The following is a 16,150-nucleotide window of genomic DNA, read 5'->3' as shown; positions in this document are numbered from 1 at the left end:
CTCCCCTCCCTCATATCATCCTCCCCTCCCTCATATCATCCTCCCCTCCCTCATGTCATCCTCCCCTCCCTCATATCATCCTCATACCATCCTCCACTCCCTCATACCATCCTCCCCCCCCTCATATCATCCTCATACCATCCTCCACTCCCTCATACCATCCTCCCCTCCCTCATATCATCCTCCCCTCCCTCATATCATCCTCCCCTCCCTCATATCATCCTCATACCATCCTCCACTCCCTCATACCATCCTCCCCTCCCTCATATCATCCTCCCCTCCCTCATATTATCCTCCCCTCCCTCATACCATCCTCCCCTCCCTCATATCCTCCCCTCAGTGACGAGGTACAGATCGGCCCCGAGACGGTGATGACGGTGCTGTACACGGCCAAGAAGTACGCGGTGCCTGCTCTCGAGCGCCGCTGTGTTGAGTTCCTCAAGACAAACTTGTCTTCTGACAACGCCTTCATGCTCCTCACGCAGGTTCCTGCAATGATACTCCTATCTTTACAAGCTCTTGAGATATGGTTTAATATTGAGCGATAATGCACTTTCCAAATTCATTGAAAGTGATGTAATAGGTAAAATAATTTGTTTAGATAACCGTATTTTGTTCCATTGAAAGTGATGTAATAGGTAAAATAATTTGTTTCGATAACCGTATTTTGTTCCATGCGATGCACACCCTGGTCCAGAACTGCAGTTAAGACATGTTATAGTCTTCTTAATTGATTGATCTCTTGCCATTTGCCAATGCTTGTTTTGATGACATAGACCACTGTGTTGCACGCTACATATTCAGTGTTAAAAGAATTAGGTTTTCAACTGCTGGTGATAGTTCCTGCAACTTTGTCTTGCGCAGTTCCTGCATTGTCTCATACTGTCTTGGTTGCTTGTGTCATGGAGCCATGTGGTGTTGGTGAGACAAGCTCCGTGGTAGTGACATTGGTGCTCATCAATGTGCCTTTTGTAGACATTGTTCATAGTCTATTATTAATATTTTAGTAGCCACAATAAAGAGGGAAGTAATAAGACTACAGTTAGGTGGCTTTTCAAGCTCGTCTTTTCAATGAGCCGCAGCTGGCGGCGCTGTTAATATTTGTGTTGTATTTCAGGCTCGCCTGTTTGATGAGCCGCAGCTGGCTGCACTGTGCCTGAAGACCATCGACAAGTGCACGGCTGAAGCCATCGTGGCTGAAGGCTTCACAGACATTGACGCGAGCACCTTGACGCTGGTGCTGCAGCGCGACACACTTAGGATCAAGGAACTGCACCTCTTCCGGGCCGTGTGTCGGTGAGTGGGCACCTCAGTGAGGTGCTGATAACAAAAGCTTCAAATTATTTATAACTGCCGTTGACTAACAAATAAACATAGAAGGCAAAAATATCAGAAATATCTCCTACATATCAGAAATATTTCCAAGGAATATTTCGGAAGCCGTAACACAGAGTGGTTTTCTATTACTCTGTTGTGGCATTTCAGAACAGAGTTGAGTCTGCGGTAAATACTGTCCTGCTAACATCAATATTACAAAGTTCAATTGAGGCTGTCTCGTTGCAGGTGGGCAGAAGCAGAGTGCATTCGACAAGGCCTGGGTGTTGGTGGGCGCCAGCAGCGTAGCGTCTTGGGACAAGCCCTCAACCTCATCAGGTACAGAGCTGTCTTGATGTCAGGAAATATATTAATAACGTTTTAGACAAGCCCTCAACCTCATCAGGGACAGAGCTGTCTTAATGTCAAATGATATATTAATAATTTTGCACTGTTCTCTGGCTACCGCATTTGGTGTTTCTTTATTAGTAAATATCCCAGTTTTGGTTGCATTCGGTGGGTAAAATTTTCATGTATTATGCAATGTTGCATATTATTCTATGTGCTGTTGTTGGTGGGCAGGTTCCCGCTGATGTCCGTGGAGGAGTTCGCCCAGGGGCCCGCCCAGTCCGGCATCTTGACAGACGCTGAAGTGGTGCAGCTTTTCCTTTATTTCTCGGTTAGTGCAGCTTCATCTGCTGCATAATTATTGTATATTGCTGGTGCAGCTTTGTGTACTGCATAATTATTGTATATTGCTGGTGCAGCTTTACAGAGCGGTCTTAATGTCACTTGATATATTAATAATTTTACACTGTTGACTGGCTACCGCATTTGGTGTGCCTTTATTAGTAAATATCCCACTTTTGGCTGCATTCGGTGGGCTTGTATGAAAAATATTCTATTCCGCTCATTAAAGATTACCTATACAAGTTCATCTTGTTGTGAGATGATTCATATATATATGCTCAATTCTCACCAAAACGAGCACAAATGACTAATATCACGTAACTCGCGTTACAGCTACAATATCAGGGACTAACACTGTTTGCTGACTAGGGCTTGAGGCAGTTGATGAATCTCGAGTTCTGTGTTAGTGTAATACTGTTCAGTTTTTTAGTGTTGAAGCTGCAACAAGTTCTTGCACGTCTTTCAATTTACTATAAAATTCTTGCACTTTCAATTTACTTGAAATATTCATGTATTATACATTGTTGCATATTATTCAATGTGCTGTTGTTGCGGGGCAGGTTCCCGCTGATGTCCTTGGAGGAGTTCGCCCAGGGGCCCGCCCAGTCCGGCATCTTGACAGGCGCTGAAGTGGTTCAGCTTTTTCGTTATTTCTTGGTTAGTGCAGCTTTTTGTGCTGCATAATTATTGTATGTTACTGCTGTATAAGTGTGTCGTGTTGTCAACTCAATTATTGTGTGTTACTTGTGTGTTACTCTCTCTGCCATTGTGCTGCTCTCCTTTCCATGGCCTTGCTCTCGCTGCCATTGCGCTGCACTTGCTGCCATTGCGCTGCTCTGTTCACGTGTACTCATTCTTTTCTGTTTTCAGGTGAACCCTAAGCCGTCAGTGGACTTCATAGACGTGCCCCGCTGCTGCATGACGGGCAAGGAGCAAACTGTGTGCCGCTTCCTATGCAATGAATCCCGCTGGGGCAANTAACTGGTTACTGCTGAGGCTACTCTGGCACCCCTGACCGAGTCCGGTGCGTGGGGTAACTCTTAGGTGTGGGTAACTGGTTACTGCTGAGGCTACTCTGGCACCCCTGACCGAGTCCGGTGCGTGGGGTAACTCTTAGGTGTGGGTAAATGGTTACTGCTGAGGCTACTCTGGCACCACTACTCTACACCAGTTACCGCTGGTCAGTGAATCTCCCTGAGGTATAAATTGGGATTTGCTTGGATTAGATTGTAGTCAATTGCATAGGCGTGGTTACGCCAACTGAAGTACTAAGCTGAATTTGGTTCATGCGAAAGTAACTCGAGAGACGCCACACTTAATGCTTCTCATCTTGATTTATTGTTCCATCGAAATGCATAAGTTATTCGAGGGAAAATTTACGGTCATGGTGACGGCTCCATTTAGGTCATGCATTGTATTTTCTGTAACACATTTATTTTATGAAATTTGCAGCTAGGGTGAGAGTCTTGAGTTCAGGATTTAGATTTTCAAGAGTTTAATTCTTCTACTTAATGTAGTGAATGATGTTATTTGATGTGCGGTGTGCCTATGTAAATGCCTCATTAGCAAACATGAACCTATCCGTACAAAGCAGTGGGATTATTCCTTTCAAATGATTTTCTAATATTTCTAATACATTGTTTATTAATTAATTGCCATTGAATTGTGCGCAATTTTAGTTGTGGCTTAATATTGTAGCGCCTACGATGAGAAATTGAGCTTTCCAATTGCCGCAGCTTCATCGTGGATCGGCGCATTTTTGTGGTGGGATTTGGCATGTACGGCTCCATCCACGGCCCTTCTGAGTTCGAGGTGGTCATCCAGCTCATCCACACCCTGACTGGCAAGGTGAGAAGACTGTTACATCCACACCCTGACTGGTAAGGTGACAAGACTTACATCCACACCCTGACTGGTAAGGTGACAAGAATGTTACATCCACACCCTGACTGGCAAGGTGACAAGACTGTTACATCCACACCCTGACTGGCAAGATGACAAATCAGTTTTGAAGTTCCTTTATTGCGGATGTAGCTGCAGCGCAACGAAGGCAACACGAGCTTCAAGTGCTAGTAGAGTTGTTGTTCTCTCTGAACACTCTGAAGTGAGATGCGTCGCCCTGGCTTTTGAGGCACACCAATAACTGATGGCCCCCTGGACCCTGTTGTTGTTGTTGTAATTGCCCATCCTGGTAGTGGCGACTAATGAGGGGGGTGATAGGTCAGTTTTTCCGGGCATTTGGTGCCTCTGGTAGTTTTACGACCATCACTGGCTCGCTGACCCGCCAGAACCATTTTATTGCATTACACAACACCCTGGACAAGCCAGGTACTTATTTATCAACCAGAGTTGGAGCTGGGTGCGAGAGACAGAGTCTCTCACCACTGCACCACCACAGCTCCCTGGGCCCTGTTATCAGAGATGGCGTCCTGGGCCCTGTTATCAGAGATGGCGCTCTGGGTCCTGTTATCAGAGATGGCGCCCTGGGCCCTGTTATCGGAGATGGCGCCCTGGGCCCTGTAATCAGAGATGGCGCCCTGGGCCCTGTAATCAGAGCTGGCGCCCTGGGCCCTGTTATCAGAGATATCGCCCTGGGCCCTGTTATCAGAGATGGCGCCCTGGGCCCTGTTATCAGAGATGGCGCCCTGGGCCCTGTTATCAGAGATGGCGCCCTGGGGCGCCGAATTTACTACTCAATTACAAAGAGCGGCCAATTTGTTGTGTGTGTGTGGTGGGTTTTGCTTGATGAGTGATTGGTTGACGGAGTTAAAAACTCGTCATATATTTTCTTATTATACAGCCCGTGCCAACAAACTTGTGCTGCCTCCTTTGCCTTCTGCTAGCCTTCTATTGTGTGTTAGAGTTGCATCAGTTTCTGAATCATGCATTTCTGAAACGCTGGTAAGTTACTGCTACACACATTAATTATATATTTCTGAAACTCTTGTAAGTTGCTGCTTCATTTGCAGCAGCAGTGCGAAATAAAAGGATCATTTACTGATCGTTTGTTGTTGCTGTGAATTAACGCTGTGACATCGTGACGTGCTGTGGTGTGAAGTAACGCTGTGACATCGTGACGTGCTGTGAAGTAACGCTGTGACATCGTGACGTGCTGTGAAGTAACGCTGTGACGTCACTGCGTCTGTGCGCAGGTGTGCGGCAGCAACGAGACAGTCTTCACGTCCGACGGCTCTACGAACACCTTCCGCGTGATGTTCCCTGACCCCATCTCATTATTGCCATTTGTTCAAGATATATCCTCACCACGTAGCTCGTCATCATTAATCAGTGTGATTACCAGTCATTCTTTCTCAACATGTTCATTATCCACAAAATACTGAAATTAATCCTGAACCTCCTCGCAATTATTTGGAAATACTGCTAAGCTCAACAAATTATAATTTGTTTAGAAGAAAATGACACCCATAAGAAAGAGTAAACATTTTACGGTTTAATGTTCATGAGCCTGTGCTAAGCTCAACAAATTATACTTTGTTGTGGAGAAAATGACACCCATAAGAAAGAGTTAACATTTTACGGTTTAATGTTCATGATACTGTGTCGCCAGGGCCCCGACTCGCACTACGGCACCAAGGGCCTGCGTAAGGTGGTCGTCGAGTGCCCGTCAGGGGACCGCGTCTGCTTCCAGTTCTCCTACGCCGCCGGCAACAACAACGGCACTTCCGTCGAGGACGGGCAAATACCTGAGATTATTTTCCACACGTGAAGTGTTAACAGCTCTAGGGGATGTCAGCAGCGCCGTATTGTCCAGATGTTAAGTGTTAACAGCTCTAGGGGATGTCAGCAGCGCCGTATTGTTCAGACGTGAAGTGTTAACAGCTCTAGGGGATGTCAGCAGCTCCGTATACGCTTCATCATGATACGCTATTATTACAATAAAGAGGGCGAACGCTCTTGAATTGCTGGTCCCAAACTGGGCGTAGATTCTCGCCTCTAAGTAATCATTATGGCCACTTGAATATATCAATGTCGACAACTGGAAGGGGGTAACGTGCATTTTGTGATATTTTGAATTGAGTGATAAGGTGATCAGTGTGAAGATGCATTGCCATAAGACGTTATCAGAAAAAAAACAATTAGCCGGGGTGAAAGTATATAAACCTCGTCATAGCGTGTAATGTCTGGCCAATTGAGGGACCTCTTCGGCTATGGGTCGAGACATAACGCGTGGCACCTCTCATTTGTACAAAATACAAATCGTTGCCAGGGCATTTTATTTCAATATGTCTCGTTGTTTGCAGGACAAAGAAATCTGACAACCGTTGTAGGGCATTAACATTTTAAGGAGAGAAGTCTTGCCGTATTTTTGAGCACACCGTGCGACGCATTGGGGCCTCTTTATCTGGGTCAGGCTTCTTTAAATCACGGTAGAGCAGAAGATCTACATTAATTGTGGCAGGTTTATAATTTTGCGTCACGCTTCCAGTCGCTAATTGTAAGGAAATTATTGTATTTTAGGCATTTTGTGCTCATGTTCCAGTTGGTACTATATTTGACAAGAATTGTGATTCCTCATGTGCACCCGCCAACTTTTAATTTTCTGTCAATTTTATTAAAAAAAATCGTCGTTCTGTCAGACGGACAGAACGACGAGGACGTCATGCCAGCCTCACTGGACCTTAAGGATTATATTATGTTACTAGACCTAGAGTTAGTAGGATAAATATTAGTCCCAATCACTTGGAACTACTCGGCTTTCATGACGTAAGCGTATCTTGTATATATATATATCCTGAATAGATGTTCTAATAAACAACCGATTATTTATAAATAGACCCTGTAATTTGTTAAATACTATTTGAGCTTTTGGGAGATGTAAGTGTGATTTATCTCGAAATTAATCCTCATTTGTGCGAGTATTTTTTTATTAAATTTGCACCTTAAACTTATGGCAGAAAATATTGAGCTCAACTTGTTCCATTACTCTTTTAGACAATTATTTGAATATAACCCTAGGATTTGAAAGCAAATAAAATGATAAGCTCATGTATATTGAAAACGTTTTTAACGATGAGCTTATCGTTTTCTTTGTTTTTATTTCATTTGTCATTCTCACTTCGCATTAATCTTTTAAAATTTATGCCCACCCCCTACACTACCGGAGCTTCTCTCGTGGTGTCATAATAGGGGCGGCTAGATGACGTTTATTTGTACATTAGTCTGAACTTTTATACATTATTGTACCTTGATGAATAATGTAGGATAACAAATAAAAATTCAAATATTGTTATTAAATGTAGTTTTTTGTTCCATAACTCAACGCTAACCACTAGACTATCCTGTGTTTATTTCTTATTTTAAATATTCAAGAATTTTGCACTAAATGTTGAATCGAACATCACGCAATGGCCGCTCATCGTCCGCCTGAGTCGACGTCGTCAGTGGCGCTGACCACACCGCATGGGCTGAAGGAGGGGCAGCTCTGGTGTGGCGGTCATCAGAGAGATGTTTTAGAATAGAATAGAAGTGTCGGCACTGAAGAAATAGGCCCATGGCCTGTTGCCGATTCTTGTTCATAGAATATAATAGAAGTGTCGGCACTGAAGAAATAGGCCCATGGCCTGTTGCCGATTCTTGAACTTTTCGTGACTTGATTCACAAGGGATCCGGCCTTTTGACGACAAGGAGAGCCAGCGGCCGACTACACGTGGCACCAAACTGCCAGGCGGCGGTGAGGGAGGGAGGGAGGGGGCAGGAATAGAGACGCTGCAGTGCCTGATAAAGACTCGTCGATACACGGGCACTAAAAAACGTTACCTTGGAATGGCAACAAAGGGGAAGTGGCGGCTCCTTCATCAGCACTAAAAAAACGTTACCTTCTCTTGGAATAGCAAAATAACAAAGCATGGCGGCTCCTTTATCGGTCTATGATCGAGATTATGCTGATGTTAATGGAAGCCAAATCGCTATCAACAGGTCAACAAAAAGATTCCTTCAACAAAGTATTGAATACTGATGATCTCCCGCCTGCTCTAGTGTTATTAAAGGTCAGAAATTACGCAGACGCGCGTCATCTACGAGTACGAGGATCAAGTTAAATACAAATCGTGGTACAAACTAATAATTCGACTGTTAGTTGAAACTGCAAGGACTTGAAAAGCTGGAACACGTGAGTAATTTATTGTTTTTGCGCTGCACGTCCATCATCACAGGGAACGCAATTTGTTCTAGCTCGGGCAAGCAGAGACGTCTTCTGCAATAGCAACGCTAACATATCAGCGACCAGTTAGTTGCTGGGGAGGCTCTGGCCGGAATGTGGTAGGGTAAACAAAACGTGAAGTACATGGAGCTAAACAATAGACTTCTTTAATGGGCGAATTTTGATAGCAAATAACCTTCAATGTTTGCGGGGATCGACAATTCTGTTCATTAATGAGATTAGATGTGAAATGAATGATTTGTACACAACCTAAAATTAAACTTTGAGTCTTGCTAAACGACGTATAACAATGCATATAGAAAATATTGAGCACGTATTTTTGTGGTGTTATAGGCACTTATAAATAGGTTATAGGTTGTTATAAATAGGTACTTAATCTGAAGTGAAGAAGTTGCTGAAGCGTATCTGTGCAGCGATTCAGAGCTACGAGGAAATTCAGAGAACTTAAAATCAACAATGACCTACAAAATCGAACAGCTATTATACCGAGCTTTAAAATATTAAGCAAACCAATCTCGTGGCAAAATACAAAAATTTTTACCTCGTATAAGTACAATAACAGTAGTTTGATAATTCCCTGTATTTATAAACGTTAAAATAACTTTTTTCAGCATTTTAATGCTCTAGTCCCCAATAATCCAACTGACATCATCACTTAATTTGTACTGTATCCTGCAAATGTTTCACTAACTCTTCCAGCTGTACGAGATGCTCGTCTTTATAATGAGGCACTTCAGTCCTCATAAACGTGGCTAAGTTGAACAAATACGTCGAGTTTGGGCCTGAAGGGCCGACGGCTCGTGCTATCTGTCTGGCCATGTCCTCAGGTGGGGCAGGACCCAGCCTCAGACTAGGGTCGCTTGTACCAATAAAAACAAGCGCTGAAAAAGATGCTCCATCAGCAGCATATACAGTCTCCTGGCGACGCTCTTGGTAGCTCTTCTCCCTGATGTTCAGTGAGCTGCCCTCGCTGAGCAGTTCATCGGACACCTCATAGGCCACTCCCCACACTATGTCCTGGGTGCAGACATGGGTCAAAATACGAGTCAAAACGTGGGTCAAAACACGAGTCAAAACGTGAGTCAAAACGTGGGTCAAAACACGAGTCAAAACGTGGGTCAAAACACGAGTCAAAACGTGGGTCAAAACACGAGTCAAAACGTGGGTCAAAACACGAGTCAAAACGTGGGTCTAAACACGAGTCAAAACGTGGGTCAAAACGTGAGTCAAAACATGAGTCAAAACGTGGGCCAAAACGTGAGTCAAAACATGAGTCAAAACGTGGGTCATACGTGAGTCAAAACATGGGTCAAAAAGTGGGTCAAAACGTGAGTCAAAACGTGAGTCAAAACGTGGGTCAAAACATGGGTCAAAACAGCGCCCACATAAGAGCACTATTGAACTTATGGAAACCCAAATCAGAGAATGGCTGAAACCAGGCCTAATTAAATCAAATTATCGAAACATGAATTCTAAGTTATATATGAAGATCTTGTCTCAAGTTAGTAAGTTAAAGCAAGTACACTTACAGTATAATTGAATAAAAGGATCATAAATAACATTCTTTGGAAAATTTACTTCAGAGTTATATCTACTAACTGATTCAGATCTAAAAAACCTGAAATAACTTTGCATATGAAAGTTGAATCAATAAACGTAGCATTTAAAAAGTAATTTGTAAAGTGACATTTAATGATGCATGATAACCCAATTCAATGGAATATTCAATAACAAGGATCAAATAGTTCTACACTTGCCACTGTTGAAAGATATTTTCTTCATTCAAAACGATAATTCTGCTCATTCAAATTTGTTTAGCTCAAATTCCAGAATGAAATTCGGTGAAGGAGACCAAACACAAACATATTGTACAGCATTGTTATGAAATGCTTGATGCATTATCTTGTAACTTCAAATTAATCAAAGAATAGAATATTTTCTTACCGTCAAGTCACCAGGAACTAGTGTGACGACTCGACCAGGCTGGAAAAAAGTCCATGTCTGAATGAATTGGAACATAGAAACAATGTATTTTAAAACACAACAAGTCTTTCAAATGAAATTTATTTTTTTTTATGTTGTTAAAAGGTCTTATTCTACAAATCATATTCATGAAAGTATGAACATAATTTATACTGTAATTAATAAACATGAGCATTATGATGCATAATGAGCAATATTCTTCAATAGATATGCCAAAAATTTAAAAAATAAATCTAAAACATCATACATATTTATTCTTCCAGCAAGTACCGTAAAATGGGGTAACTTAGACCACTTTTTTCTTATAAATGATGCCATTTTCTTACTAGCTAAATTAAACTTGAATTGAAACATGCAAAATACAGTTCTATACTCTAGCTTCACTCACCATAAATTGCTGGCTCCTGCCTCTCATAGTCTTTATGTAATTTCAAAAAAAGTGATGGTCTTTGTTACCCCAGCTCTTGGGGTAACTTAGACCAGGTGGTAAAATCAATTATTTTTTTTGGTAAAATAACTCCAAATAACTCCAGGTTTTGGTGCATTGTAGTAGAACTCTTCTAGTTACATATGCAAATGACAAACTTGAGGAAAGTGTCATAGTTTGCAAATGGGGGGCGCCACCCCATAATGAGGGAAATGTGACTACCTAATGGCAGCCCTGATGGGGTAATATTGACTGGCTTGGATATTAAGTTAAAATTACCATATATAAGACTCTGTAGAGTCTTAAACATAAAGAAAAAACATAAATAGGCTGTCAAACATAAAATATGTTATATATGGTAATTTTATAATAACTTCCAAGCCGGTCTATGTTACCCCGTCAGGGCTGACATTAGGTGGTCTAAGTTACCCCATTTGGGGGCAGCGCCCCCCATTTGCAAACTATGACACTTTCCTAAAATTTTTCATTTGCATATGTAACTAGAAGAGTTCTACTACAATGCATCAAAACCTGGAGTTATTTAACCAAAAAATAAAGAAATTGGAGGGGGTACTCTGACAGGCTTTGAATAATAGCTATTTTTCATGGGTCACATTTTTAATTTTTTAACCTATTAGATATGCAAACTTTTTAAATCTTTCTATTGTGTTATGTAGCCTCAGTATTAGGCCTTTAATGCCCATTGACAAAATTTTTCTATGTCAAATATTTTTTGAGTTGTGGGGGTTTTTGTAAAAAAAATGAAAAGTGGTCTAAGTTACCCCGCCGGTCTAAGTTACCCCATTTTACGGTAATTATTTAGAACCAGAGGAAATAATTTTAGGATTTTGCAATATTTAGAAAATGCTGAACTTTTGGACAGAGCTCCATTTTATTAGGTCATGAGAGCATCATCATGATGATCACATCACATCTGGACATTATGCTAAAACAATGCACAATGTCTTTGCTAGAGACTAAACTAAACACTAACAATTGTGGAGGAAACAAGGATAGCTGCATTTGCACCACAGCACAAGAAATGGATCAAACAATCAATTTTTCAAACTAGGAATTTCATTGAAAGTTAGGTAGAAGTATACAACTCAAGTTTGTTAGCCAACTTAGCTCAAAAGTTACTTTATGAAAACAAATCTATGAGAAAGATGCAGAACAACAAGAAAATTATATGTACCATATCTAAAATTTTCTATATAATATATGAAAAATATATAGTAGGCATATATATACAGTGGTTGCAAATGTGTATCCAACACAAAGGAAAAACTTTACTTAATTAAAGCTTCTTGAACAAAATAACAGCACTATTCTAATGTAAATTTACATGGGAAATGCAAATATCATTTCAAAACAATATCATTAAACGTTGACTTGATAATTGCAATTTTGTAAAAGTCAAGCTTCAAAAAGTATCAACACATTTTAAACAAATTTAGTCAATACTTCATCATGTGACCTTAGCAGCCAAAACTGCTTCTAACTGATTGGAATATTAACTTCTTTACAAGATTAACACGCAGGCTAATAAGAATTTTAGTTCCCTCTTCCTAGCATGTTTCTTTAAATTGGATAAGATTTCTTGGATCTCTCTCCTGTCCCCTCAGTTTCAATTCCCGCCACATTTGTTCAATTAGTGTGAGGTCAGGTCATTGGCTTGGCCATTCCAATAACTCAATGTCCCTCTCCTGAAACCAAGCCAGGTCCCCTAGCCGTGTGCTTAGGGTCATTGTTGTGTTTGAATATCCAACCTGAAGAAAGGTTTAATTTTTGGCTGACTTCACGAGACACCTCTTGAGAATGCCTTCAATACATTTCGGAGTTTATCCTTCCTTCTATGATTTCCAATTTTCCAGCACCTGAAGAAGAGAAACAACCCCAAAGAATTATGCTGCCACCTTCAAACTTCACTGTTGGAATGGTACTCTTTGGTTGAAATGCAGAGTTATTCTGTCTCCAAACATGACGACACAATTCCAACCAAACAACTCAATTTTAGTCGTATCTGACGATACTATATTTTTCCCAGAACCCTGAAGGTTTACTCACCTGTTTCTTAGCAAAGCTCCAGCAGTTCCTTATGTGAATTTCCTTCAAGAGAGAGGTTTTTCTCGGTGACTGAGAATGGAATCCTTTCTCTGTCAAGATAGACTCTGTATTTCACCCAAAGAATACCATTATCAGTGAAATTTGGAGGTGGCATTACCCTACAGATATTTGTATTTCCCATGTAAATTTACATTACAACAGTGTTTGTTTATGTTATTTTGTTGAATAAGCTTTATTTCAATGAAGTTTTTTCTTTGTGTTGGGTACTTTTTGCATACACTGTATAAATAAGATATAGTGAAAAACTAATAAGAAAATTGTCAATAAAACAAATTCTCTGGTCTTCAATGAATTATTACTGAATTATTACCTGCTGTTGCACTCCTCTATGGTCAATACTTGCTTGCCAAAACCTGCGCTTGTAGCCTTTGATGTACCCCACCACTCTTCTGTGAAACTCAAAGTCAGCTTTCCAGGTGAGAGAGCCATAACCAAAAATCCACATTACTTAATTAGTCCCAATGCACAAGATGATCTGGAAAAATGCATATTGCTCTGATGGATTGGGGAAAGTTAAAATTGATTAAATAGTACAATTTCATAATAGAAATTATTGAAAAAAGTAAAGGAGAACTTGGCAGGATGAGAAGATGGCTACCTACTGTCAGTGAAATTCTGCCACTGCAAAATCAAAGTTCATCTTGCATTGCAAGACAAATAGTAGCTTATTTCAGTTAACTCTGTTATCTGTGATGGTAGGTACATGAAATTATGGTTGCTACGAAACATAATGGCACAACAAATTTTGAAAATAATGGAATTTTGCTAGTTGGTCTTATTGGAATCATATAAATGGCTGCCCTGATTAAAATAATCAAAATAAGATCAATCTGACAAAAAAAAAACTAAAACAATATACACTTTTACTTGCAGCTTGGAAGGCCAGTTTAGGAAACTAGTATTTTTATAATTAAATTTCACATTCTAAAATCACTTATTCCAATTTGTTTTAAAATGTTGAGGCTCCAGAAACATTTGCTGCGCTACACTCCCAGGACCTGTGCTACAATTTTGGCTGGCATGCTTCAAAATCCTATAAGTAGATGGCATCAAAAATTCATAGAGAATTGCACCATGGTGACAGGAGACAGAACTTCTGACTGACCCAAGTTAGGAATTTAAATAATCTAATTTTAGATCAAAGACAATAGTCCACTATGCAGAGGGTGGATGCAGCGTCGGCAATATATGGATTTTTAAGCCCAAAGCGTCGCCGGCCATTTTTCGGAAACCTTACTTTTTTTCTAAATAGTTGGCTGAAGACTGAGAAATATATTAAATGCAAGAATTTCAATCTAAATGTGTCGGCAAGATCTTCTGAAGGCGAAAATTTTGCCGATAATGCGTCGCCGTAGGTCTTTAAATCTTTGTTCACTCTCTGCACAGTGGACAATAGTCACCTAAAATTCTTATATCAAATAGAAAATTACATTCAACTTAATAATTCAAAAATATATTATTTTCAAGATTTCATATCTAGAATAAAATATAACATTGCAAGTGTCAAAGTACTGCAGCCATCAGTGCAAGTTAGTAAGTCACCTTTCTACAAGTTGGCTGAGCAATACAATGTACATTTATACAATACAGTATTGCCTATTGGTATATTTCTGCAGAAGCTTTTCTATTATGCATTTTTATAGAAGACCAGATCATGCTTTTTATTAATAATCTTCTTATTAGTTTTTTCAACGAGTCAAACAAGATTTCAAGCTGGCGCTGGGAGATCAAAAAGCAGGTTAGCAAAAGACATTTTAATGGAATGCAACATTTCTAAAATACAATTTTCAGTAATTTAAAAGTAAAGAAAATAGCCAAAAAGTTCACCATTTAAATTTGCGACTTATATGTCTTAAGCAGGAACTTTGGAAATGACAGTAGTACAAATCAATGGTATAGTGGATCTAATTAAAAATATAAGCTTAAAAGTACTCTGAAAATAATTTCAGCATCCAAAAAAATCCTGTAGTTAGGAGGTTGTTGTTGTGGTTATCCGGTCTGTTGTTGTGGTCCGGTGTACGGTTGAGGTTATGTGGTGGTGGTGTCTGAGGTCCTGCCTGAGCGGACATTCCAGAATGTGAGTGATTGTGTGGGGAGCTCTGTGGCAGAATGGGCAGGTGTCTGTGTCTGCTTGGCCTATTCTGTTTGCGTATGTTTGTAATGAAGGGTGGTGGCTAGGCCTGGCAGCCTGGCTAGGTGTACTCTCTCCAGTCTAGAGGTGCTGCTTATGTCAGGTTGCCAGCAACTTTGTTGTTGCCGGCCATCTCCAGCGTTTCAAGTGTCATAATTGTGTGTAAGTTTTTTTTTGTGCTGGTGTTGCCTTGGGGTGGGGGTACTGTATCTAGTATGTTGGAGTAGTATCTGTGTGGGGTTTTCACTATTTGTCTGTGTGTAGGTGGGTAGTGGCATGGGTGTTGTGTGTTGTTTATGGCTGCGGCTATGAATTGTGCTCCTCTCATGTCGAGGTGTGCTCTTATGGGAAGTATTTTTGTTTCTGCATGAAGGTGTTCTATGGGGGTGCTTTGTGTGCAGCCTGTGAATATCCTGAGTTTATGTTTTGTAGTGTTTGGAGTTTCTGTATGTTTGTGTTGGATAGTGCGGGCGCCCAGGCGGGGCTGGCCTAAGCCAGCACAGTTCTGATGAACTGTTTGTATGTTGGTGCAAGTGTTTCTTTGTTTTTGCTGAATTTGGTACCGCCTAGGGCCCGAAGTGAGTTGAGTCTGATGTTTGTGTTGTTCACTATGTTGTTGATGTGAGGGCTGAATGTCATGGCGGTGTTGTAAGTGACCCCTAATATTTTTGTTTCGTGTTTGTGAGGGGTCAGGGTGTTGTTTAATGCAGGGTGGCAATCTAGGATTAGGGCAAGTCCTTCTTCAGACGCGTTCAAAATTTCTCATACACTCATTCACATTTCCTCACAATCTCGTTCACATTTCATCATTTAAAAACCCACTTCCGTAGTATTGAATTTGTTAGCAAGCGAATTCGAATGGAATAGTTCATTATTAAATTAGACACTGAACGACAGTCGGACAGCATATTCTTAAACTAGTCCATATCGAAGTGCCCGGTACGTATCTTCTTTCTTCTTCTTTGCGGGGGGGTCCACGCTGGGTGGACATAAAGCCACAGGTCTGCCTGATGGGATGACCGTTGGGCCTGAGAGCTTGTTGGTTAAGTTTTTAGCTTCTTGGTACGGGAAGCTAGTCAGTTCTCTCTTAAGAGAGAACAGTTCTCAGGTAGCTCCATATAGGATTTGAGGAGTTTTAAAGGAGACAAGTTTTAGTAAATGGACTTAAGACTAAATGCTCATTTGAAGCAAAGCATAAAAGGTAAAGAATGCTGGTACAGCCTCCCTACCTACTTCAAACACCTAAAAGACATGCCTAGATATTGATAAATAAGCCAACAACAACAGTAGATAGAAC

At 40.8% G+C, this 16,150-nt stretch overlaps 2 protein-coding genes across 3 annotated transcripts in view; one reads left to right on the top strand and one right to left on the bottom strand.

The window, feature by feature from the left end:
• Positions 1-6,486, top strand: part of LOC108672332 (BTB/POZ domain-containing protein 2) — an 8,471-nt gene extending 1,985 nt beyond the window's left edge. The window contains exons 4-12 of the mRNA XM_047882849.1: positions 298-485; positions 1,118-1,296; positions 1,564-1,653; positions 1,897-1,993; positions 2,875-2,977; positions 3,074-3,101; positions 3,741-3,852; positions 5,157-5,249; positions 5,525-6,486. Coding sequence (XP_047738805.1) covers positions 298-485; positions 1,118-1,296; positions 1,564-1,653; positions 1,897-1,993; positions 2,875-2,977; positions 3,074-3,101; positions 3,741-3,852; positions 5,157-5,249; positions 5,525-5,731 — 1,097 coding nt within the window. The 3' untranslated portion in view covers positions 5,732-6,486. The remainder of the gene's footprint in view (positions 1-297; positions 486-1,117; positions 1,297-1,563; positions 1,654-1,896; positions 1,994-2,874; positions 2,978-3,073; positions 3,102-3,740; positions 3,853-5,156; positions 5,250-5,524) is intronic.
• Positions 6,487-8,130: 1,644 nt separating this feature from the next.
• LOC108672334 (putative glutathione-specific gamma-glutamylcyclotransferase 2) lies at positions 8,131-13,256 on the bottom strand. 2 transcript variants are annotated; one of them, XM_047882848.1, is made up of 3 exons: positions 13,033-13,256; positions 10,130-10,186; positions 8,131-9,202 (listed from the first exon to the last, which is right to left on the bottom strand). In XM_047882848.1, the coding sequence occupies exons 1-3, from the start codon at positions 13,165-13,167 to the stop codon at positions 8,837-8,839; spliced, it is 558 nt and encodes a 185-aa protein (XP_047738804.1). In that variant the 5' UTR covers positions 13,168-13,256; the 3' UTR covers positions 8,131-8,836. The 2 variants fall into 2 exon arrangements, with proteins under 2 accessions (XP_047738804.1, XP_018015466.1); XM_018159977.2 differs by having other exon boundaries at positions 10,130-10,168.
• Between the last annotated feature and the right edge of the window lie 2,894 nt (positions 13,257-16,150).

Source organism: Hyalella azteca, unplaced genomic scaffold (genome assembly GCF_000764305.2).
Source record: "Hyalella azteca isolate HAZT.00-mixed unplaced genomic scaffold, Hazt_2.0.2 contig11463, whole genome shotgun sequence".
In the NCBI taxonomy this organism is placed as follows: Eukaryota; Metazoa; Arthropoda; class Malacostraca; order Amphipoda; family Hyalellidae; genus Hyalella; species Hyalella azteca.
The sequence above is the reverse complement of the archived record's forward strand: the minus strand, read 5'-3'. Positions and strand labels throughout refer to the sequence as shown.

Bases quoted from the DNA above. Each gene is read 5' to 3' on its own strand.
- LOC108672334 (XM_047882848.1), bottom strand. From the start codon at position 13,167: ATGTGGATTTTTGGTTATGGCTCTCTCACCTGGAAAGCTGACTTTGAG. The intron at 10,187-13,032 runs GTAATAATTCAG...CAATTCATTCAG, and splicing joins ATAGAGGAGTGCAACAGCAG to ACATGGACTTTTTTCCAGCC. The intron at 9,203-10,129 runs GTAAGAAAATAT...GTCTGCACCCAG, and splicing joins TAGTTCCTGGTGACTTGACG to GACATAGTGTGGGGAGTGGC.